The sequence below is a fragment of the Seriola dumerili genome, unplaced genomic scaffold (assembly GCF_002260705.1).
Source record: "Seriola dumerili isolate Sdu_G_001 unplaced genomic scaffold, Sdu_1.0 BDQW01000044.1, whole genome shotgun sequence".
Taxonomy (NCBI): domain Eukaryota; kingdom Metazoa; phylum Chordata; class Actinopteri; order Carangiformes; family Carangidae; genus Seriola; species Seriola dumerili.
In genome coordinates this window covers 3240740-3267143 of record NW_019174299.1, presented here as the reverse complement: position 1 = coordinate 3267143, position 26404 = coordinate 3240740, and the positions used below count along the sequence as shown (strand labels likewise).

General features: G+C 42.1%; 1 protein-coding gene across 1 annotated transcript in view; it reads left to right on the top strand.

Annotated features, from left to right (window-relative positions):
* syt3 (synaptotagmin 3) overlaps positions 1–19598 on the top strand; it is a 31181-nt gene extending 11583 nt beyond the window's left edge. Inside the window, exons 4-13 of the mRNA XM_022739453.1 lie at positions 177–572; positions 2250–2358; positions 2960–3136; positions 8140–8266; positions 11552–11770; positions 13538–13658; positions 15105–15276; positions 16042–16171; positions 17627–17720; positions 18188–19598. Coding sequence (XP_022595174.1) covers positions 177–572; positions 2250–2358; positions 2960–3136; positions 8140–8266; positions 11552–11770; positions 13538–13658; positions 15105–15276; positions 16042–16171; positions 17627–17716 — 1541 coding nt within the window. The 3' untranslated portion in view covers positions 17717–17720; positions 18188–19598. The remainder of the gene's footprint in view (positions 1–176; positions 573–2249; positions 2359–2959; positions 3137–8139; positions 8267–11551; positions 11771–13537; positions 13659–15104; positions 15277–16041; positions 16172–17626; positions 17721–18187) is intronic.
* The last annotated feature ends 6806 nt before the right edge of the window (positions 19599–26404 follow it).

Below are 26404 nucleotides of genomic sequence, written 5' to 3'. Positions count from 1 at the left end.
TTTGGTGATCGGCTCACTTCGTCCTGTAGTGCCAACATGAGGTTCACATTTGTGTTTTTTAGTGAAATGTATCAATGCTTAATGGATGGATTACCTTGACCTTTAGTACACACATTAATGTCCCCTTCAGGATTAAGCTTTTCTATGTTTTCTTTCTTTACCTTCATCCTCTGTAGAGATCTCTGTCAGCCTGCTGTCGGTCATCGTGACATTCTGCGGCATCGTCCTCCTCTCCGTCTCCCTCTTCGTGTCGTGGAAGCTCTGCTGGCTGCCATGGCGAGACAAGGAGGGCGGAGGCCTGAGCCTGACGTCGGGGTTGCTGCCCGGTAGCGCTGGCGTCGGAAGCCTCGGAGGCACCGGGGGCCCGTCGCTCTTGCCCCCGCTGCTGCAGAGGAAGGAGGGCCACTCCTCGTCCTCGCTGTACCCCACGCTAGGGCAGCAGGGCCAGCACCACCCCCACTTCTCTGAGCTGGTTGGGCTGGAGAGGGGGGAGGTGGGAGGTGTGGCTGGGGGGCCGCATGAGACCCAGGAGCACTCCTACCTGGACATGGACTCCTACCCCAACAACGCTGGTGAGAGAGGGCGCGAGCTCACAGACATTAGACTCTTAATCCCAGTCTGACTGTAAGAGTAATGTAATGCCATGGTCAATAACTTCTCATTTTAATATACTCTCAGTACTCAATTTAATACATTTACCTACATACAGGGAAAATAATTTATCTGTACTGCACTAGTGTGATGAATTCTGACCATTATTCTACATATAAATGGGTTTTCTTTCAGTGGAGCTACATTCAAGGAATATTACTTTTTCATCTCACTGGCCGAGTCTCTTATTACAGACACTTAGTTATACAGTGGTAAAATTTAGAGAAAAAAAAAAAGTTACACTGCCTCTTTGAGTTGAAGTTTTAATTACAACAAATATCGCCTACATTTTCATTAAAGGATTAATTTGTTTATTCCTTAAAGCTGCATAAATCAATTTTTGGCAGTACGCTGCAGCAAACAGACACACAGACTGTTCTATAATCGCCTTATAAGGCTGTTACGGATAACATGTTTGCAACCGGCAGAGCTCCGGAGTCATGTTTCTGGCCACCTGATGAATATAACTCCACTGTTCGATTTCTTTTTCGCTTTGTTTTGGTCTCTGAGAAAATCGTTAGCTGCTAAATGTTCAGCTTTCTTCACCAGTTAGTTTTATCAGAGCTTGTTTGCAGAAAACGGCTGCCTGCTGCTGCTGCTGCTGGAAACAAGGTTGATGTGAGCAGTGAAACTGAACCAAACAGTAAATGTGCCATGACAATGAGCTCAAAAGCTCGCTAAAGCTGCAGAGCTGGCCCATAATTCTGTGTGGGTTTGTTACTACGAAAGAACCCGTACACATTACACTAAGTCAGACTTGCATTAGTTGATCGGCAGAATGTTTGTTTTAAGTCATTTTTCAAGAACAAATACCATCTGACCATTACGGCTTCTCAAAGCCCTGAGAAGTGTCTGCTTTTCTTTGTCTCGCATGCTGATGGGTTTAATATTTTGGGGTTGTGGATCCATATGACATCTGGGACATTTGGCATTTGAAAAGACATTTGATAACATAATTGGCATTTTCCATTGTTTTCTGATGTTTTATTGACCAAATAATTAATCATCAAAAAAACATGCAGATTGAATAATAAATAGAATAATTTTTAATTCTAGCCTTCTCAAAAATACATTAAAAAAATATACTTTTATGAGCTCCTTCGTGATGGCGGCGTGACTGGAATCGTCCACTTAAGCTCAACAACAACCACAATAAGCAGTAATTAGAACAAGAAGCAATTTTCACAATACAACAATGTTTTAAACTGATGTCAGCTCCAGCAGCAGCAGCTATGAGCTTTCATTGTGTTGATGTATTTATGCTGGCTGTCAACTCCAGCGCAGGTTGTTTGTCATAATTCACAGTCAAATGTTTGCTGGCTGTCTTTATTGGAGCTGGATGTGCGGCTGTTTTGCGTCTCTGTGCTGTTGGCTTTTCATGCTGGCTCATGTTCTGCTGTTGTAAATATGTCTGATCACTTCTTCCCTTCTCTCTGCTGTTAAATCACTGTCTGTTAAATCAATGCGATACAATCAATGAGATCGATGCTTTGCAGGAAGACATACACGTTGCTGTTAGAGACACTGTAATGGCCGACTCCACAGCCACAGCAGCGCTAATGAAACAGATTGCTTTGTCCGTGTTCTTCCGCTGTTAGGAACTCTGAAGCTGAGTCAGACGTCTCCAGACGTCCCCAACTCAGAGGGTGGAGCCCATCCCCAAAAAGACCTGCCCAACGCTCATTCCCAGCAGCAGGTCACCTCACGGTGAGTGTATCAGTGTGCTGCTGAATGTGTGTGTGTGTTTGTTAGTTTCGGGTTGTGGGTTGTTGTTGTGAAACTCAGAGATGTCATGGTGAGTAAAAACCTACAGCTCGTGATCATTAAAGTAAAAAGGCATCATCGAAAATTACATAAAAGAAGCCTGTACCTGATAAAAAGTTGTTTTTGTGAGCACTCTGGTAAAAACCATGTTGGCTTTAATCTTGCTTCCCTCTAATGAACACTTTTTGCACCTCTCCATGTCAGTCTAGTCTCAAACAACAACTCTTTTTTGAGGCCAATATTATCAGATTTTTCTCTGAGACTCATGCAACATATTTTGCTATTTTGTTGTTGTTAAGTTGTGTTTTTTGTGGTTTGTACAGAAGCACCATCATCATACAACTAGCCTTAATTAGATAACACTACAGTGCACGGAGGTGTGACAGTGGTTAAACACATTTGGATGGTTTACCCGCCACTGCTTCTCTGATTAAGCTGCTGTATAGCGGACTATATGTGTGTGTGAGTGTGTGTGCGTGTGTGAGTGTGCGCGCTGTGCTCTTCACTTAATAGTCACCCTCTGAGCTCTTACGTGTCTGTTTAGGCCCAAGCCCATGACTCACCAGCTCTCCAGTCCTGATTTCCATGGTGAGGAGAAGGAGCAGGTAACCAGCATTGGGCAGATCAAACCAGAGCTCTACAGACCCAAGGGCGACCAGGGTGAAGGCAAACAGGGTGACAACTGCGGCAAGATCAGCTTCCTCCTGCGCTACGCCTTCAAGTAAGTTTTAGACCGAAACAACCTGCTGGCTCTGTCAGTGCCCTCTTATGTAAAAAGGAGAATTTTAACATTAATAAATCATTGCCAGAAATAATTTTAAGTTATAAAGTTCATCTGTAAAAAAAGAAAAATGAGGCCGTTACATCACCACCAGGTTGGCCTAAAGGTGCTGCAGCGTCTGTGTGGAGCCCCATGGACTTGTCTGACTGGAAAACTGCACACGTCCTGGTTTGATGAAAATAGTGCAAAAACACAAAACTCTTCTAAAATGTTTTTTTTCAATGTAGAGGTGGATTCACAAAAAACAATGTTTTACTCACATTTTTAAAAGTCTAAAATGTCGCCACAAGCCACCACAATGTAAAAACACTGTACCGGACATCATACTGTTTTCATTTAGTTCAGTTAAAACCAGGAGAAATGTCATCAACTTTAACTTTAACTGACTATGAAACACAAAACAAAGAGTCTACAGCCACGCTGCATGCTAACCGCCCACTGGTTCCAGAAGTGTTTCGTCCTCAATGTTACTGAACACAGAAACACGGGACTCTCAGAGATAATGTAGCCACCCTATAGTTTTATAAAGTGACAGCCAGTTTGAATTATTTCAGCTTTGTTTCTATTAAATCACATTTTGTGCGTAATTTTGGTTGGTTTGGGAGAATGGTCTAGATAATACCATACATGAACTTTGACCGCTGTTGCCATGGCGAAGTGGCATGAATCAGAGCCAATTCAAAACACTTTGTTGTTACAGTTGAGGAGAAAACGCAGCGCTAAGTTGTAAAAGTCACCCAGGAATGACCCAGAATGTAAACAACCGTAGTTAAAATCTACCTCTGAGTTTTTATGGACACTTTTATGTACCTTCAAGTTGTTATCAAAGAACCAGATATTTTCTGGTGTGTCTAAAAGAGCATTCTGCATTCTGCAGCTTCTTGTGACAGCAGTGCACTGTACGGAGAATTTTAAACCTGAATCCAACCACTCCACTATAGTTTTGCATGTCTCCGGTGAATGTCAATGTTTCCGTTTTTGCACCACTTTGATGGTGGCGGTGGGTGTAAAGTTCTTCAAACACTTAAGTCAGAGGGGTGCGAGCCGACGCTGGTTTGCTGCATTTCTTTATGGCACTGAACAGACAGAAGGTGCTTCGTGGGAAAATATCTTTCAGCGTGTTTATCCTCCTCAGTAGACATAAAAAGAAAACCTCAAGTAGAAAATTGAGTTTTGTAACAGTGAGCGTTGGATTTACCCTCATTCTGAAAAACACCACTTAACACAGTGACAGCCTGAGATGTGGCTCAACGGTGGTCCTGTTTGTTTGTGATGATGATACTGAAATATTAATGTTTAAAAATGAGAAAGTGGTACTATTAAATGTAAATGACAAAGCAGTGTCTGTGTCTTTTATGTACTGCGTGGCACAGATTGCTGTAGTTACTTTAATTTTGCTCCTTTGACAATTCTCCGTTAAATATTCTCTGCTGGAGAATTTGGGTCTAAGTACGTAATTGGTGGGTGCCACGCTGTGAGGGCTGGCTTGTGAGAGTGTGTATGTGAATTTGTGTGCCGGCTGTAAGTTTTGGGGTGGTTGTGGGTTGTGGGGATGAGTGTGCAGCCCGCCGTCTGTGCTTCAGCTGCAGTGTAAAACCCCCCCCCCCCCCCCCCCCCCGTTTCTGCCTGCCCTGACATGTAGAAACATTACAACAGGCGAAAGTGCTGATGGTCAGAAAATAAAGGGAGCGAGAGGCCGTTTGAGTCATGAATTATATATGGTGAGCCACTTTAAACAGCAGCCTCTGTCACCACATAATAACACCAGACTGCGCTACAGCCGGAGAGTTACAGATACAGGGAATTAGCAAGGGAGTTGGATGGAGAGGGAAGTTAATGATGAAAACTATTCATGTGCCCCTTTTCCCCCATTTGTAAAGTCATGAGATAATTTACGTCGTGCTGTAGCTGCCTGTCATGGAGGGAAACGGTTTTAGTGAGAGGAGCAGGACAGAGGGAGTGACTGAGGGATAAAGAGGAAAGGTAATAGATGTAGCTGCCGCCGAGTGTGTGGGCACGTGTGCAGAGACACACGCATACAGGTGTGTTAGTGTTGGAACTGAGATAAGATTGGTATGTTAATGTGTTACACCCCTGCTGTTTGGAGTGTAACAGTCAGAACAACAATGTCAATCTTCCTCAGATCCTCTGGGAAAGCCATTTCCATTGACAATCCCATTAAAAGTTGACACATTCCCACTGTGGGAGTAGCAGCTAGCTTTCGGGGCTTTGTCTGCCAGGAATAAGGCCGTGAATTCTCGCTCTCTGCTCGAGCGGTAATAGGTATATGCTCTGCAGCACGCCTCGGGGATTGTGTATAAAACCTTGGTTTCGGTTCGGGCTCATGTCTTGTTCTGTAAAAAGACACGTGAGTGCAGGAGAATCTGCAAATGTGTTTTTGTAACAGACAACAGATGCAGGAAAATTCATGACAATCAGGGAGAGGTGGGTTTTTTTTTTGTTTGTTTTTTTTTTTGTGCACAAGCTTCCTGTCGTTTCCAATTATTGCACATCTGAGCACTGCCATGAACCACACTGGTTAATCTAGGTGACTGCAGACTCTCTACCAGCAGCATGTCACAAATTCATACTGGATTAAATGATCATTAGATACATATTTGAATTGGTCAGGGTTTTCTCGTTAAAATATTTATCTGGCTGAGCTGTAAATGTAATTTCCTGCAGCAGTTCACTCTGTGTATTATCTCCCTGATTTGATGTGATTGCAGAGTGGGCATGTTTATCCAATTGCCTTAATTGGATATGATGCAGAGGTAAACACGTGTCCCGATTGGCCGCGGTTGTATTTGTCAACCAGCATATCTTATTTGTGATTGGTAGAGATGGACAGAAGACATTATAACCGCCAGGGTCACTGCCGGCTTTTGCCCTGCTGATCCCTCCTCAGCCCCAAAGTTCATGCTGCTCTCCTAAAGCAGCTAATGAAGTGCTGACACACTGGTTAACACAGGGAGACACAGTCTAACGAGGTCTGATTAAAGGCCTCCGAGCCGTCTTCATCTTCATCTGGTAATTAAATACATAATAAACGGTGCGTGAGACGCAGCCACGAGTGTGGATGGAGTGTTCGGATGTATGTGTGTAAGATGTGTGTGTCCGCTTGCTCAAGTGTGTGTTTATCCTTGAATGTTGTGTGCGTGACAAAGAAAGACTTACAGCCCCGCTGCAGAGTGTGTATCTGCTTGCTTTGTTGCTTTAACGGCCAATAATGCTGTTGATTTTCCTCATTTTGTACTTGTATTTATTTATCTTGAGGAAAAAAATATTCCATAAAATACAAATCAAGTGTTCGATGTAATATTCTTCTCGTTTGCGTGTTTGATTCTTATTGGTCAAACAGCCGTCACGCCACAACACATGAAAACTCTTCAAAAAGGCCACATAAAATACTCTGTATTGATATAACTGATGAGTTTATCATCACTGTAAATAACTGATTAATTGTTTGAGTCATTTTTTAATTGAAAATACCAGAAACATCCAGTGGTTCTAACAAAGAAAAATGTGATAACCTTGATTTTCTCTCTGTTATACAACAGTAAACTAAATGTCTTTGGATTTCGGACTTTTGATTGGACAAAACAAGGTATTCAAGGATGTCACCTTGGATTCAAGGAAACCATTATTTACATTTTAAGGGCCAAATGATTTATTTGGTAATTAATTAAGAAAATAATCAGCAGATTAATCGTTTATTGGTTGCAGCCCTTTAATTACTTAGATCTAGTAGTTGTTTAATTTCAGAGCCACATCCAAACTTTTGTTTTAAAATATTTTAAATTTTGATGTTGGGGCCAGGTTTTTATTTACGGCTGGATTTCAGATTTTACGATAAGGAAAAAATAGAACATATATTATTTGTACTGTACGTTCATGAAATGAAACAAAAAGACTTCATTATAATCTGTTTAGGTTTTATGTTGTTATGTTGAACCTGTGACCCCACAGGTTGTATTTCATTAAGATGTCAAACTTTATATTTAAAGATAAAAAAATATTTAATATAATATTATATTGATAATAATAATAATAATTTTGTGTTGCAGTCTTTTATTTGTACTATTTTATACCAATGACCAATCATTTGGTCATCCTTTAGATTCATCTCATGACCCTTGTGGGGGTCCTGACCCCCAGTTTGGAAACCACTTCTTTAGCTATACTTTGCAGTACTGATTAAAATGTACAAGAAATATCCCAATAGCCCAATGCTCAATGTTTTTTGGTGGATTTGTTATTTATATCTTGTGTAACATTGCATTATTTTCATTATTGATTCATCTTTAATCTTGTTATTTCTATTTTTCTTGTCTTCTTTCTTTCTTGTTTAATTGAAACCCAAATCTGTTCAGCTGACTGTCATCTAGAAGCTGCAAACACTCACATCTGACAACATGAAATCACTCCGTTTTAAACATTTGTCCCTGTAAAATGAGTCAAGTGATTGATTGATGATAAAATAGTATAAAATTGTCCTTGATTAATTTTCTGTTGATTGACTCGGCAGTTCATCAGTCCTCTCAGCTCTATTCTTCTGCATTAACAGCTCTGTGGGGTCCCGTGTTAAGGATTATTAATGAGCTCAGCTTTAGCCACATTCTGTATCACTGGCTGTACATCTGTGCTTACATGTAACATCGCTGATAGTGCAGCCATGATACAGCTGCAGGGATGACGCACACACATACACACACACACACACACACACACACACACACACACACACACACACACACATACTATTTTGGCTATTCCTTCCTCCAGAGACCCAGAACCACCCCCGCCATTATGTGTGTATAAAGCCTGCACAGGTGCTTGTGAGTGTGGGTTGATCCTGTCTGGGCCCCCCCCCCCAGCCTTTTGTATGAGCATGTGAACGTCTAATAGAGTTTGCTGTATATATGTGTGTGTTTGTGTCTCAGCACGGAGCAGTTGGTGGTGAAGATCCTGAAAGCTTTGGACCTGCCAGCGAAGGACGCCAACGGCTTCTCTGACCCGTACGTGAAGATCTACCTACTGCCAGACAGGAAGAAGAAATTCCAGACCAAGGTGCCTCCCACTCCCAAAACGCTCACCTGTACCCGCAGTCTTAATGCTCTGTGAACACAAACAAACACAAACAAACAAGAAAAAACAATACTACATTAACTTGTTTTAGCCGCTGTCAGCTCACTGACTCACTGTTTTCCTCCTGCCAGTTTCCTGCCGCTCTGATGACCCAGCCTCCTCATGGGGAATCATTACAGTTTCACTAATGTAATCTAATCTAATCTGGGACATAATTTATTCAAGATAATGTGCTTCAGACTATTACAGGCCACTGCTACTCAATTCCAGTGTGTTATTCTGGTTGTTTGAGGACAGTTGAGTCAATATTTGAGTACGTTTCAGGACGTTCTGTACCAGGAAATCTACCCTTAGCCCTCAAAAAAAAAAAAAAAAAAAAAAAAAACCCCTCCCCTCTAATTTATTCTCTGCGGAGAAGCTCGAGACTTATGAGCTCGGTGGCCTCACAAATGTGAGTTGTAGTGCTCTGTTGTATATCCATAAATATCACCAGTAGTTTTCGACTGAGTTGGAATAAAACAGGGAGAAACTCTGAAAACTGAAAAGGGTCAGGATTGATTGTAGAGCCATTGAAAAGGAAGCCTTCAGTGACAGTGAAGCCGCACCAGTTTGAAATTTCTCTCCTTTGGTTTTCCCCCCTCTTTGTGTGACTGTCTCCTGTACATCACAAAAGCCCCTTCAAGGCATTGAAAAGCGTGAATGCTTCCGTCATTTGCATAATACAGGCTCCTCTTTTATTTAGAGTGTAGATGATTGTTTAATTTCAATCACATCCTCATTAACATGGAATTTTTACACCACTCATATTTCGCCACACTTTTATCCCTCCAACTAATTTCAAAAAAGAGACACAGACGTCACCTACGAGTAGATGTTAGAGCTTTGTGTTTGTGCTTTCTAAAGGCTCAGCGTCTCCGTCAGCTGCTGTTTAATCCAAAGCTAACAAGTAATCATCAAGTGCTAATAAGCCGGAGTGACAGAAAGGACTTACGCAGGAGAAAAAGCTGGATTTTGAAAATCGAGTGTGTGTCACATTTTAATTATCACAGGCTTTATTGCATGACGGCATTTACTTCAAATGATTTCATGGCAACTAGATCCAACGAATAAATCATCAAAAAGTAGAAATTCTGCGCCGGAGATTGGAGACAAATTTGCAAATGTTGTCCGCAACGTGTTATGATGATATGATGAGCAGGAAATGACTCTCCATCAGGCCAATTTAAAATGATCCATTATGTTTGACTTGCTATGGAGGAGGTGACAGATGGAAGAGGCAGGAAACACAACACTGAATCACAACAGAGGTAAAACTGATTTGGAATAGATGCAGGGACCTACCGGAAACATGCTGTAAACATTTAAAAGGAAGAACTACTTTACCTTGTACGTCTGGGAACAAAATATTGAGGTTTAAATTCAGTTATTTCATTTGAGAAGGTTTGATTTGATCTTTCATCCCACAAGAAAAGGTGTAATGCACTTTTCTCCCTCTGGCTGAGGAACAAGGTCAGCTGGTGCGGTAGAGGTTAATTATGTAGCCTAAGGACATTTCAGCTGGTATGGCTGCACTATTAATCAAAGCCCCTTTTTTTGAATATTCGGTGTCTTGCTATGTCTTGTTTTTTTTTTTTTTTTTTAAAGGAATGTAGATCAGTCAATTTAAAATACTGATTCATGACATTTACTTGTAATAAAAGACAGTTTTGCTGTTTTCAGCACGACGTGAGTCTTTCCACAGGCAGTTAATCAAAAGCTTTTATATTCACAAGTCTGTGTGACGAGGAAAAAAAAAATGGGTTCACAGGAAGTGATGCCTTTTATGTTTCCAATTTGTTTTGGATAAAGCTGGGTGGTTTGCAGGTGCAGAAAACAGGGGGAAAAAAAACGCCACTTGCTGAAACGCAAACTCAAATACAACGATAAAGATTCAGCACAAGTAACACAAAAGCGATGAGAGCTTTCAAAGAAAAATGTTTTGACCAACTGCATCTCTCGGGTAAGTGCTGCACTGATAGCTACATTTGAGTCACAGATTAAAGCTACATGACGAACTTTGAAAAACCCCGCAGCTCGTTTGACGGGAGTTACTGCGTTTGTGAAGAATCCTCAGCGACGCCCCGACTCTGCTCCTACGAAAAAAGCCTCCCTGTTTGTTTTGTTGAGGAAATAAAGATGCACATGAAACAGGTTAGAAATCCACTTGACTGTTGCAGCCGGAGGAATATTTTTCAAATCACAAGCGTCTTTAAGGATTCTGGACGCGCCTTCAAAATATCATTAAGTCTTGTCAAACAGCAAGTGGTGGTTTCTTGGCTTGGATTTATCTCTGAGAAAACCTCAACTCAGAGCTGTCAAGGCATCAATGCAAAAATCTCAAATGTAAAAACAAATGATTACATGAAAGGCACAAACTGGGGCCTAATATAAATGTGGTAAGCTTTAGATTACAGCACACAAATCACTGTGTCATTATTCTGTATCAATGAAAATACTTACAGGGAACCAATAGAGACAAATTTGTTTTTTAACTTTACTAAGGAGCTATTTGATAATTGCATTATAAATGGATAACAAGGAAAAATGTGTCAACAATTATTTTAAAATTATGACACATTTACAAAACATACTTTCAGAAATGACAACGTAGAAACTTTCTTAACGTTGAGAATTCATTTTTATTAATATCATTATAGCGTACATTATTGTTGTTTCTTGGGAACAAAACATTAAGCATAAGCCTGTGAAAAAGCGTGCACCTTTGTAGCTGTAGCGATGAAATAGTCAGTCCCCTGAACCATCATAAACAATTAAGGAAATATAAATACACAAAGCAAAAACGCATGCTAAAGTTCAGGTTTAGTGGATAGCATACACTGTATGGAATACTGTGGTAATGATATTCATAAATTCAACAAATGAATCATTAATTTTCTTTATGTTTTACCAACATTTTCACATGCATGTGTAATGTCAGCTGAGGTTACTTTTTTGTGACGCGTGTGTGTGAGGGTATGTGGACTGTAAAATGGAGTAGTGTCTTGTTAACTGCCTAATGTTAAAGCTCTGTAACCTCATGATAACTTCCTGTCCTAATGGCCTCAAACCTTCCAGTAGATACCAAACTAAGTATTACATGGGTGTCCCATCTGTACAGAATATTCACACTGTAATTTGCAGGCATTAATGTGAAGTGTTGTCAAGAGTTCTCCCTCTGTCTCTCTCTCTCTCTCTCTCTCTCTCTCTCTCTCTCTCTCTCTCTCTCAGGTTCACAGAAAGACCTTAAACCCAGTGTTCAACGAGACATTTCAGTTCGGCGTGCCGCTGAATGAGCTACATTCCAGGAAGCTGCATTTCTCCGTGTACGACTTCGACCGCTTCTCCAGGCACGACCTGATCGGCCAGGTAGTGGTGGACAACCTGCTGGACTTCAGCGAGGGCAGCGGGGACAAACCTGTGTGGAGGGACATCGTGGAGGGCACTGCGGTAAGGACAACGCGCCGCCGCAGAAAACAACCAAGAATGATCACATTCATTTGGAGGAGATGCCCAATTTAGATTAGATGAAATTTGAATGAGCCTCGCGGCGATGTCAGGGCCCGTTGCAGCTGCAAATTGTTGGGCCAAAGCCGTGAGAAATAGATTTAGAACCAGGGATGGAGCATATCGAACATGACACAGGTGACAGTTTCAGTTCTGGATTTTAAGTAGAAATGTGACATTATGAAAATGAATCTGAATTATAGCTTGGAAGAAAGAGAAAATACAAGAACAATGAAATATACAAAATTGCAATATTGCAGTATGAAGCCAAATGGTAAATATAAACACACATGAGTGCATCTGAGAATATAAAGAAACTATGAGAATAAGCTGTTGTTGACAGGATGTGCAGAATGTGCCCTGGACGAAGGATATACATGCATATGTCTCATATGATCAAATATGTTATATTTAAAGATGTAAACAATGTGCAGGTTTTGCTATGTGTTGTATAGTCTGTTCACCTCTTATAGCAAATTAACAAAAGGCCATTTTAATTTGGGCAAAAGCATGATTTTAGGTTTTTTGGGGGGCTCTACAATTTTAGAAATATGAGTGTTCAATATTCAAAAAACTGTTGAATTTATATGGTATTTATATGGTTGTTTTTGTATCAGAAAATTCAAGTCAAAGTCAAAGTATCAGCTTGCTCAGACTGGGGAAATTCAGATACCACAGTTTAGAATTCAAAAACTGATCTGGTTTTTTAGATTGAAAAACTTTCAGAGATAAGAATTTAAACCATATAAATTCAAATATTCCAAGTGCGGTGCTGCAGGTATTTAAAATTTCAGGACTGACTATCCCGTGGTGGTTCGGTTTCAGTTTCTCAAGATCCAAAATATTACCCCCTTCTGCTGCTTTTAATGTGACTCAAAAAATCCTTTGCATTATTGTGTGTTATCTGAAGATCCTGGATGTACACTCGTACTGTGAAGAGAGGATGCACAGAAGTTGTGCAGACTGGAAATTGCCTGCAGTGTAGATTAATTCAGAGGCTGGTAAAGTGAAAAACCAGCTCAGATAGATTACTGGAAATGCACTGCTGGCCACATCCAAACTTTATATCAAGCAGTGTCCAAGCAGATTTATATGGAATATTCATAGACGGCTATTAGCAAATTAGATAGAGCAAAGTTTTAAAAAATTTTTTTGGCATGGGCGTTTCATTTATTGAATAAGTTTAAAACATCGGGCCTCTCAGTGTATTTCAGTGTTTCACTTGGGGAAGTATTGATTTGTGAGGCTCAAAGCCAGTGAGGAGTCATCACGCCACAGTGTGACCTGAATACCACCGGTGTCATTACTGTGGTGCCACTGAGACCACGAGGCTGCGAGAGGATCAGTGGATGGGAGCGGAGGGAGGGATATAAAAAAAGGCCCGGAGAATCGTCACCTCTACTTAACACCTTCCTCCGCTCGGGGCCATCAGCAGATTGGCGTATGATTCATTTACAGTGACGGCGCTTCCCCTCTGCCTAAACACCGCCTGTCCACATTAGGGCGCCTGCTGTCACCCGCCATCAGATTTACTGTAGCTCTTTCCAGGCAACAGACGATCATCAAAAAAAGATTATTATTATATCTGTTAGTCCCTGCTCCATTTCTGATCCATTTCCTGTGTGTGTGTGTGTGTGTGTGTGTGTGTGTGTGTGTGTGTGTGTGTGTGTGTGTGTGTGTGTGTGTGTGTGTGTGTGTGTTGACCCACAGGAGAAGGCTGATCTCGGGGAGCTTAATTTCTCGCTGTGTTACCTACCCACTGCAGGCAGGCTCACCGCCACAGTCATCAAGGCCACCAACCTCAAAGCCATGGACCTGACTGGCTTCTCAGGTAAAGGATTTACACACTCTCACACACACACACACACACACACACACACACACACACACACACACACACACACACACACACACATTCACATGTCATGCTGCTGCGAGACCTCCAGCGAGCAGCAGCCTGACGGGAAACTTGTTTAAGAGGGAAAAAAATGTGACAGAAAACAGTTTTAACACTGTCTAAAAATAACAGCGATTGGTGTTGCGCGTTGCTTTCCTGATCTGGCGAGAAGCCGTGTAGAGACATTTTTCTCATATATAACATCACTAGTAAACACGGAGCCAGTTCCCTGAAATAGAAGAGGAACTTATACGCCATTTAGCAACAAATAAAAAAAGTCTTTCCCAGTGATAGCACCCTCAATAAACCAGAAAACAATGCAGCCACAAGATACTATATGTTGCATTTGTTGCAAGTAAAACCAACAAGTTTGCGCGCAGAGGTTTAGCAGGGAGTGATTTCTCAAAACCTCATAAATCAACACCTGAAGGAGAAGCAGACGAAGCATGTTGAGGGAAGCGCAAATGACTATAAATCTTTGCTAAATAAATCCTGGTATGAATATGAGCATCACAAGATTGATTGTTTCGAACTATGTAAGAGAATCTGAGGGGAGATTTTTTTTTTTTTTCCTTCAAGAAACAGAAGTAGAGTTTATACATTATGAATATAGAACCTGAGGCTGTGAAGTTCATTTGTTGCAAAAACAACATGCAGTAAAAAATTTGTTTCCATTAGTGTATGTCTGTAGAAATAGAGAAAAACAGCAATAGTTTTACCCATGAGACTGATATCAAGAATTGCTAATGCTAATATTGAATTAACAAAGGCATTATGTACAGGTTTTATTCTTTATTTACCCTTCAGTTAAAGACTTGGTGATTGCTACGGCAGTGTCCTCTCAGATTAAATGAGATCTCAGATGATAATGACCACAGGCCGTTATTATTGCCACGGTGATCCTGGGATGATTGCGGTGCCTGAAAGATGCTTAAAATTGCAGCATAAAAATGGAGTCGTGGGTGTGTGTGTGTGTGCGAGTGTGTGAGTGTGTGTTTCCCTGGCTGCTGTCACTGAGCTGCACATGTTGAATGGATAACTGAAGTGATTCAACCTGTGCTGCTTTTCTCCCTTTGTATTCTTAATCCAGCTTTGCCAAGGTGACTTGATTTTCATGCCTTTTATGTGTTACAGACGCAGATACCTGTGAGCATAATACCGAACAGTGTTTGCAAGAGTCCCCCCCTTATCTTATTCTCTCTGCTTCCTCCCCCGCTTTCCCTGTCTCCCCGTCTTTTTCTTCCTCTTTCTACTTCGCTGCTTCCTATCCTACCTCCCTTTCCCCCTTTCTTTTTTTCTTTCCCAATACTCCCTTTTTTTTTACCCCCTCTCCCGTCTCCCTTATCTTTCTCTCCCTCTCTGTCTTTGTTTCTCCTTCAGATCCGTACGTGAAAGCCTCTCTGATCTGTGACGGGCGACGGCTAAAAAAGAGGAAGACCTCCATTAAGAAGAACACGCTGAACCCCACGTACAACGAGGCGCTGGTGTTTGACATTCCCAATGAAAATATAGAAAGTGTATCCATCATCATTGCAGTGATGGACTATGACTGGTGAGCGGAGCTGCCGTTACACTGCTGCATGCTCTGGGGGCTTTAAGATGAAACTGATCATTACTGTGAAGTGTGCTGTTTACAGAGTGTGTGTGTGTGTGTGTGTGAGTTTGTACATGCAGCGCGATGCTTGCTACTGCTTTGTGGTCGTCACATTTTGATGGTGTTGCGGCTGTGTTGAACACGATGTGGGGAGCCCCCCCCTCATGAGTCAGCCTCCTGGTGGACGTTCCCTGTTTTACAAAGACGGGCACCTCATGAATAGTCATGATTTATGCTAATGCTGAAAGAGGAAGTGTAACCCTGCCAGTGGTTGTCTGTCTGCCTCTCGCAGCAGCACATGGCCGGTTGATGTGTTTGTGTATGGATGCACCACCTCCCTATTATGTAGTCTGCCCTCCATTTGCTGTCTCTATAGGTGTGTGCTCTTGTATGTTTCTGCTTGTGCCTGCTCCTGCGCTCACATCAAGCTTTTATACAGGGGCTGGGTGTATTTGTGAGCTGCTATTCAATATCCTTCCTCGGCTGCTGTACTCTTTTCCTTATACTCAAGGTTGATAAATGAGACCCTCCGTGCCTGTTTTCTTGCTAGCCCTGTCTCCCCCTCTCTCTCTGCTTTTTTATATGCTTACTCTCTCTCCCTCTCTCTCTCCGCCCCCCCCCCCCCCCCCCCCATCCCTTTCCTACTCTCTGCTCTGTTCTCACTCTCTCTTTCTCTGTCTCTCTTGTCCTTGCTTCCATCCCTCATCCCTCGCTGCGTGTCAGTATTGGTCATAACGAGGTTATAGGGATGTGTCGTGTGGGCAGTGAAGCCGAGGGTCCAGGCAGAGAGCACTGGGCAGCCATGCTGGCCAATCCACGCAAACCAATAGAGCACTGGCATCAGCTTGTGGAGGTAATGAGCATATTATCATGTGTTCACGTGTGTGTGAGCATGAATGTATGTGTGTGTGTGTGTGTGTGTGTGTGTGTGTGTGTGTGTGTGTGTGTGTGTGTGTGTGTGCATTCATGTGTCACAAGTATGATCTCATACCACATATGTTATGTTCTGTTCTTCTGTTGGTGCTGGGCATAATAACCAAAATGATTATTTTTATCATACAATGATTATCTTTAGAAGCAGCAGAGGGGATACTTGAAGAATAGCAGTAGTGACAGTAGTGTAGAGGTAAGGGTCCAGTAGCAGGAGTAGCACTGATTAGCTGTATTTAACTTTGAAGAAGCAATACCAAAATAGAAAATAAAAATCCATTATAAGTAAAAGTGCTCATGTAAAATCATTATTAAGAGCATAATGCATATAATTATCAAATTAAATATCCCCAATATGGAGAATAGGCTGTATATGCACCAAAGTTTCATTACTTTTTATACTGTTGGGTAATTAATCTATCATATTTTAAATCATATTAGAAGCCGAAATGCGTTTTGTAAGTAAAACCTTAATTTGCAAAGTATCTACTAACTATATCTGTCAAATAAATGTAGTTGGGAAGCAAGTACAATATTTTCCTTTGAAATATTACTACATATTGAAAAACTGTACTTAAAGAAACAATTGACATTTTGGGAAACATGCTTTCATGCCAAGAGTTAGATGAGAGGATCAACACCACTTTCATATCTGTACAGTAAATATTAAGCTACCGCCACCAGCAGCCGGTTAGCTTAGCTAACCCTGCGTAAAAACAACAAGATGTTACACATTTTTGTACATATTAAAAAATGTGATACAATTAGTGAGCTTTACAGTAAAATGCGGCAACCTCTGTGATTGAAAACTGAAGCAAACACTGAATTGCCAGAAACTGCAGTTCCTTGAATGGCCACTTGAGGCTGGCGCCAAAAGTGAGTCAATCCCCATAGACCTCCATATTAAAATGCCCAACTTTACAGCAGAAATAAACATGTTTACAACCTGGTACAAAAAAACAGTCTTGGTCTCTATAGCTAATTTGACTGCTGTACGGGTGAATATTTTTATAGAAATTTTATTACAGCTTAAAGTTATGTATAATTGAAGGCATGCACCAAAGTGCTCCACAAAAGCCCCACCTCTTTGCCCATTTCAGGATTAGCCAGGAGTTAGGCGGGGTCAGACACTGCCAAGATGGCGACAGCAGAGCAGCTCACTCTGAGCTTCAAAACTGCTCTTCAGAAATCTGTGGCTGAAGTCACAGAGGCCGCGTCCATCTTTATATAGAGTCTATAGGTAGTAATAGCAATAGGCTAGTGGTGGTAAAAGAAAGTCATCACATTAAAATTTTCATTTATTTCAACAGAATGCGTAAAAAGTGATTCATTTTGTCATAATGCTTTGACATTAATAACATTTGTTTTTCCCCTGCAGGAAAAAGCAATTGGTACATTTGTGTCGAAGAGTGTTACAACACCCTCCCCTAAGCCTCACATCGTGGTGGACAGTCCTCACTCCGATTAAAACTGTGAGCCTATCCTCACTTTATTTTTTTTAACAGCATGATTTTAACACATACAATTATTTTCTAGTCAACTGTGTATCGCAATTTGTACAATCATTCCACAAGCCATCCAGCAGCTCCTTGATTTCTGCTTGTAAAAAGACTGCACTGGAATCTTAAAGTATAGTACACATCCACATACATAGCAGCAGATGCTCTCTAGTCAGATTTACACAAGGAAACTGGTGGAGGCTTTAAAAGCATGACCTGACTGTGAGTGTGTGATAAAGTGGAGGCTGCGGAGCTGTCAGATGTAGGACCTCTAAGGCAGAAGCATCTGTATAATCTAGATGTTATGGCTTATGTAATGCATCACCCCCCCTCCTCCCCCCAAACTTACAGTACTGCATACTGTTTATATATTCTCTTGCCCCCCTGCTGTCTCTCTCTTGCTTAATCTGCCTCTTCTCCCTTATTCCCTCTTTCCTCAGGTCATTATCATCTCTCCAGCTCCAGACTTTCCTTTTTTCCTCTCATCTGTGAATAATTCTCTCCATCAAAGAAAGAGAGACGCAGAGACACTGCTAGTGTCCAACTGCTAGTGCTGTTTTGCTCCAGCTAATGAATCCTCCAAAAACCTGTGCTGTCTTTGCCAAGCCGGGGAAAAAAAAACCATCTACCACAAGCAACACTTTGAGCATCAGACTACACATTTACAAACCCATGCAGACATTAAACAGTACAGTAGGGCTCATATCAGGTGTAAATTTGGGATATAGCAAGGGAACTCACAGACATAACTCACACACTCACACACACACACATATACACACAGAGTTTGTAGTATGTGCGTAGTTCATGTGTGCTTCAGATTAGTGTAGTATTTCATCTAGGAGGAGTGTGATGTGACAAACTTTTCTCTCCTGAAAACAAAAAAAACAAAAAAATAAAAAAAATAAGAAAATAAGAAAGCCATCACAGAATGGGTCATTTCAACCAGGACCAAAGGTTCATACCCTTGTACAGACTATAAAAGAAGAAAATCACTATGTCGATATTTTTCTTTGCAACATTGATGTACAGTATATGCTGTACTGTATAGGAAAACATCTCATGTAGTACTTAGCAGGACAAAACATCCATGGAGGATTCTCCCGGGCCATTTTGGACGCCTTCTCCAGGCTCCACACCCTCTGGTTTTTGGACTTATCTCACTTAATGTCGCCGGAGGAAAGACGACGAAGCATCCTGTGGTCTTTATTGATGTCAGAGGAGTGAAAAATGAGGACAGACTCATTGGTCTAAGCATGTTACGCAACCTTGAAATGTGTCCCTCTTCCTCATGCTTTTCGTCACAGTCCTCATGGTGCTCATCAAATACCAACTTTTATTTTTTCTAATGATTTTGCTGTGTCTATTGTGTCATACATTATACATATAACCATCAGGAAAGGAGTTTATTCATGCCGTTTTTTTACAGTCCACTGAGGATGAGATGGTATAAGCTTCTGAGTGACATGGACTGCTTGATCGTCCCCGGAACTCCGGCCAAAGTGGCGGACTTTTCGTACTGTAGGACTACACGGGTTGAATGAAACCTGCGATTAGGGTCGGACCAGCATCCGTCTGGAGTGCACTCTCTGGAGGATGTAACCCACAGGGAAGGATATCACCACTCAGTTTTATTTTTCTATCATCCCAGGACTTTTTTTGTTTTCTTATCTCAAGAAGTCATCGTCCAGCTTCAACTGAGAAAAATGTTCTTCAAGTCCACATCATGTCTCCGACAAGACTTTCGAAGGACACACACGTCCGTGTTGCTTTTATTAGTGTGTGTTTCCGTGTTTGTGGGCGTGTTTGTTTTGTATTCGTGCGCGTCTGTGCGTGTGTGTGTGTGTGTATGTATGTGTGTGTATGTGTGTGTGCCTGTGTGTGTGTCACTGTGACCTTGTGTGTGTGTAAGTGTGTGTGACACGTTTCTGTGCTCACCGCCTCCCTTGTCCTTTTTCTGTCTCCCTCCCTCCCGAAATCCTGGCATCCACAGACTGAAATGCTTGTCTCGGAGCCAAATGTGTCTTCTGTCCTGTGTCTTTACAAGGAGCCATTTTGTGTGTGTGTGTGTGTGTGTGTGTGTGTGTACTATACGTGCCTGGGGAAACACTGTCTTTCATAGACATTAGTTTGTATTGTCTATGTCGTCTCTGAAATCAGCTGCCAATCATTCAACCCTCCTCTCCTCTCTAACCCTTTGCCTGATGTAAGTAACTGTGTTGATCGTGTACTTCTTTCAGTAATTTGTGTACTGTATGTCCGAGGGAAAAAAACAGATGGCACAGTGATTGGGAAATAAATTGTGGGGTGTGTTTTGATTAAATTTACAAGAAGGAACACAAAAACAAACAAAAAAAAAAAACAAAAAAAAAAAAGAAGAAAAAAGAAAAAACATCGGAGGCTCATTTGTTACGGCCTAAAGATCATGACAAACTTAGATCCCCTTAAAGCAAGACAACAGGGAGGAGGTGTTGTGAGAAAATAAGCGCCTGGAGTTTGTGCACTTCCTGTGTAAAACGATACAGACTTATAAAGCCATGTCTGTCACCGCTACTACAACTACTACTGTAACCTCAGCAAAAACAACAGTACAACACCTCACTACAGCTACTTGTATTTGCTATCGTTGCCATCTCCCTCTCATCCTCTCGCACGCAAACACACACGAGTGTGTGTGTGAGTGTGTGCGTGTGTGTGTGTGTGCCTGTGTGTGTGTGTGTGTGTGTGTGTGTGTGTGCGTGTGTGTGCTTGTTTCCGGGGAGGGATCTAGTTTATTTCTCTTTACCTCTGGATCGTGGAAGTGCAGGGCAGGCAGGACTTACCGGTGTGCTCGATGGGGTGTTCGGGAGGTGACACATCCCGCATCATACCCGCAAGTATCCTGTGGGGTTTGTCAGCTGGGGGACTATTGATCAGCTTGTATAAGTAGATATGGTATTGATCCATTGGTCTTGAGGCCCCATAATTCTCTGTTTCCCAGCCTCTCTCTCTCTCTCTCTCTCTCTCTCTCTCTCTCGCTCTCTCTCTCTCTCTCTCTCTCTCCCTCTCTCTCTGCTTGTGTCTACCCTATTTAGCCCTTGTGTTACTGCCTGGTGATAGATTACAAAACTCATAGTGGAACCGGCATATCCCCTTATTCTCTTCCTCCCCCTGTCTGCTACAACCCCCCCCCCCTCCCTTTTCTGTTTCTGTCTGTCTGATTACTGTCTGATTACTCATTCTCTCCTCCAGCAATCCTTACCTTTCCTCCCGCTCCACCCACCCCCCCCCTTACCTATCCGTTTCTCACTCCATTTTTTTCACCCACTTCCCTCCTCCCTCAACATCATCCCTCCATCTTGCCCTCTTTCTTTGTATCACCCCTCCTCCCTCCTTCCTCCCTCCCTCCTCTCTATTCTCTTTCTCTCGCTGTCTTCTCGTGTTAGTGCAGTTCTGAATGGTCATGGGGAAACATGTTTGCATGCTTATATTAACATGAATGATGTCAACTTGATGCAATGAAAAATTATATAAGTGATGCTTTAAGCAAAATCTGACAATGAACTTGATACTAATACTACTAATGACGACTAAATGGAGACCTAGCAATTGTTTATCTCTGTGGTCAAAAACAACAATGATGAAATAACATTGTTTATGCTGTATTTATCTTTCTCGAATTGGTATTCTTTTTGATTTTCAGTTGTTTTTTATATATAATTTATTCAAGAGGTTTACTTTTTTATTGGTTAATGCTGAGAATTGTGAGTGAGGGGTTCAGTCAGGGGCGATTGTTTCAGTCAGGACAGCTGTACCAGGTCGCAGGATGTCGGTGAATGTGTAAGTAACAGTGTGACTGAAGCAATGATAATGGAAATAAAGGATATGTATCATCCAGCCTCGAGTTCCTGTCTTCTTTTAATCTGCTGGGTCGGGAGGCAGAAGAAGTGGTGGAGCTACTGTCACACATTCCAGGCGGTGTGCTATATATAAAATGCAAAGCCCTGAGCATTTCAGATGTACATAGTCTATATTTGACTCAGGCATGGAAGGTAAGACACTTTACCTGGACAGAAGGAGCTTGAACCCAACTTTTTTTTTTTTTTTTACCAAGCTCTCTGACTTTCTGCTGTGCATTAAATCGTGTGTAATTATTCAGCCACTTTGTCATGAATTCTTTATTGTGGCCGCGTTTTGCCTAAATGCAAAATGGAGCACGGCTTGCCTGCCCTGTGCGCTTTCTTCCATCTGGCCCCCTGCTTGTGTTTCATCTCCTTTTATTTTTAAAACACTCATATTATTTGTCATGTGGTTATTATCTCCCCTTAAAGCGAAGATGCCCACCAGTAGCAATCTGCAAGCCCCAGCGCTTCAGCAAAAAAGCCAGATAGAGAGGAGGAAGAAGACTGGAGCTCAGATGTGCAGGGGGAATGACAGAGAAGGAGGAGTAGCAAAGGATTAAACAAACGAAGGAGGATGAAGACCGGGAGAGAGAGCCAGTGAGGAGGAGGAGGAAGAGGAGGAGGAGGAGGAGGAGGACACGAATGGGAAAACCTGGAAGAGGAGAGGAGATAGCTGCATGCAGGATGTGCGTACAAGTAGAGACTGGAGGTGGAGGAGGATAGCTCTGTATATAGACACTCTCATCGTGGGGCACCTGCAGCATACTGACAGTGTTAACGGTTCAGAACGAGGGAAACACACACACACCACCGATCACGCGCACATACACATGTGACAGCGCACCAGTTAGCACAGCTTTAATGCTGTAGACTGTTGAGAGAGGAAAGTGTGTGTGTGTGTGTGTGTGTTGGGGGGGGGGGGGGGGGCTGTTGTCTCCAATGGCAACGTTCCACCGTGCAATAAAAAAAAAAAAAAAAAAATCATTTAGTCGGAAAGACATTTCACTCAGTTCAGTGAGCTGAAAGAGGCAAAGAGGGAGGGTGGGGAGGGGAGCAAGTTAGACACCGGGGGAGGTGTGTGCAATATAGAGCTGTTTGTATCACACTGGAGGGATTTATCTAAAGTAAGCTGACAGCAAGGCATTAGCTCTTATTGCTAATATCTGATTATTATACATAATGATAATGAACTCCCTCGCTTCATTAAAGATGAATGCAGTAGCTTTGGGTGATACTTTGGCCTTGTAGTTTTCTTAACAGGACCATCTGCATGAATCTGAATCTATGTCTTTATGTATGATAAAATTCACATTACCTGCACCACCTTTTCCTGACGGGGACTCCAAAGTTTAGCTTTCTCATCTGGAAAGCACTGCGCAAAAGGCACTCCTTACAAGACCCCCTTATTATGCCACGTACACAGTTTTTAACATTTTATTCCATCACTATAAATAATACCCCAAACCTTTCAAAATAATGAATTCAATGAATGCATGCAAGAGGAAACCTCAACCAGGAGGAGTATTAAAGTCGCTTGCCTCTGCAGGGGAACAGTGTATTAAAACAGGACCTGGGCCCCAGGATCTGACCTTCTCTGTAAATTACTTTCAAGGCACAACTTAATGATATTCACCTTACAAACAGAAACTTCTGTGAAACATCTTTTGACATTACATCTCTGGTACCGAATGAAGTATGTGAAAAGGAATTTCTGAATGTGGGGTTCTTTATAAAATGAATAAAAGAATCTTGCCATTTAAGAAATGAAAGTAAAAAAAAATCTGTATTTAAGCTCTGTTCATTATTCACTACATGGACGGCACAGCACCAGTGCTAGACTCAATAGAAAAAGCCCCAGAGACTGGCAGGGCAGGGTACTATCACAGCATCCCAAATGCTCTGGGTAGTTCTGGTAACCCATTTGTGTGGATGTCAGTGTATCAGCATGCTGGCTGTGATTACCTGTTGTGAGCAGACCATCTGGCCCTCAGCATCCCAGCTGGGTACCGCGGTCAGGAGACGGATTGTCTTTACCACACCACCTGGACCTCGCAGACATAGAGCACCACAGCACCGACCATATTTCTCATTCATATTTTATTATGTCATTTTCTGACCAAACGAAAAACAAAATGGAAAAAAAAAAGGGAAAACATTGTGTAGTTTTCCAAAGGCAGACCCAGGGAGCAGGCTTTCTGTAATTGCTCGGCAACTGCTGGCACTGTTTGTGTTGAAGTTCAAAGCAGCGAGACACACAGTATATATCCCTCTGAGCAGCAGAGAGCATCAGGGTTGCAGAGTATAGGCTAGCTTACGCAGACACATTCACACACATACACACCCAAACACTCATGATCCATTCTGTCAGTTTAATTTGGCCACGATGCTCAGTCAGAATAAAAAGCTCTGCGGGGGGGGTTAATGTTTGGATGCACAGGCTTGCCTTGGGCATAAACCCTTCCTCAGATGAACTTTGCTTAGATTGCCGGAAGCGGCCCTGCCTACTGATGCCTAAATTGAAAAGCTGCTTGAGTCCACAGCTTGTTGCCCTTCCTAGAATTTGGGGTTAAATTGATATGTAGCATTGTTTCTGTGGGAGGTTCTGAGTTTGATGAGCTCTGAAGCCCTTTGTTGTGCGCTGTGCTGAGTCGACTGCCTGGCATTGCCACAGGGGAGTAGATGCTATTGTTGGACCCACAGAAACAGTACGCTGCTGTCTTACAACTACAGGTTAGGCGCTGGTGTATTGTGCTCACCTGACAGCAGGTTAGCCTGCTGATACCTGCTGTAGTAATTATGCTCTTGTTTTCAGCAGTGAGGCTTTGGAGGGGATGGGCAAGTGTTGTAGAGAAAATGTTATATAGGATGGGGAAACTGCAAAGCAGCCAAGCCTGAAGCAAGCCGGGTGTTTCTAAGTATCAGATCACATTTTCTGTTCATTTAAATATAATTAAAAGAAGGGTCAGATGAAATTGTTCCTGAGGAAAAGGGCTGTTGTTGGTTGTCGTCCCTGGAGCTTTTCCATTAAGTAGCATTATGCAGTCTAAACATATACATACTATACATAGATCCATCTCAAGGCTCTCTGGCTCTCAGTGAGGGCGATGTTCTTTCATGTTTCCATCTGTAACAGTGTCTCTGTGATGAAGAGCAGATGTCTACTGTACTTACTGTAGATATTTGCTGACATCTCCTGGAGATCTGGCTCAACAGCACTTGAAAATCTCCAGCGTTCTTTCCTGTTTCAAACATACAAAAAAGAATACGCTCAACAGAACAATGGTGATCAGAGAGTATCACACAGTACAGTCAAAGGTTTATGATATTTCACTCTTGAATCCCTCCATTTCTCTCACGAGTCCGAATCGTGCTTTTGCTTCCAACAAACGGACACGTGTTAAGGCTGCGCGCATGATTTCTAGGCCGACACGTTCCAAGGGATTTGTCCTGAATGGGCCGGTGCTTAAATGGTGCGCCTCAGCTTTCACTGCAACAGACATGCTCAAGGTCAGTACTCAGCAAGGTGCTGGGGTTTAGCAGGTCCGTGTAGCAGCATCAATTCTGCTGCTGTTCACGTAATGCCAGGAACATGTTCAGGTTTCTCTTCCCTCCAGGCGAAGCGTCAGACCAGTGTTAGTTTGATTTTTATAACAAGAATGTATAAAAATCTGAACACGATCTTGAGCTTGGTCAGTAGAGCAAAACTGAACATCATGTTTCTGTCATTGCAGTCTGTTAAAAGTCAGCGGTTAATTGTGTGATGCCTTCTCTTCATAGTCAGTTAGGATTTTAAAAGTCTTATATAGATTCCCGGTTTTACCCTTGATGAAAGTTCTCTGTTGGCCTCCTGCCCTGTCCACCTCAGGATGGCCTTTAGATGGATTTCAGGCAGATACGATAACAGACGACCTTTCTAATGACTAATGCCACTGGTGGAGGACTTGCAAAGAGTGAGGTTTGGCGGTTTAATCCAAGATAATATTCAGTGATGACCTTGTGCCTCCAAGCTTCATTCACCCTCAGTGTCAGCACTGACTAATGCACTTCTTTGACAAGAAGCGGTTAGCTCAATAGAAGTAAACTGAAATAAACTTCACTGGATGCACAGGAAGAAATTGTCATCTCAGTTAGGTACAGCTGGCCTGCACATGTGGAATTTTGCAATTTAATAAAATTTGTTTTCTGACCAACTTGTATTCAAAGATAACCCCATTAAAACCTTTTATCTTCTGTTGGCTTGACTACTAATGTTGTCTTTAGAGGTCTCTGTAAGAAGTCGATGAGACAACAAGCCAGTTCAAGAAAGAGGAAGACATCCCACCAGTTCTCAGACCTCTGCACTGCCCTCCTGTGTGTCAAATACTTAGTCTTGAAATACTACTGTTGTTTTATAAAGCAGTGAATGGCTTGGGGGCAAAACACATGTCTAATTGGCTGCAATGTTATGAACCATCCAGACATCAGGTCATCTGCAGGAGAGGTGTGCTTACTCCCCAGAGATGAAGCCAGGTTTTATACACCACATATCTGGAACAGCCTCTGAGAGAACCTGAGGTCTGCACCAGCTCTCAATTATTTAAAACTGAGGTTTAAAGCATTTCAGTTCGCCACCGCCATATGCTTAATTACATTTGGGACTATTCATTCATATCCTGAACTGCACTGTCACTGCACAGTAATTTTTATGCCCCTGTTTCTTCACTTTTGTATCTTATGTTTTATTTTACTAAAATAAAATTTTACTAAAATCGTGTTGCTTTTCGTTTCCTTTATATT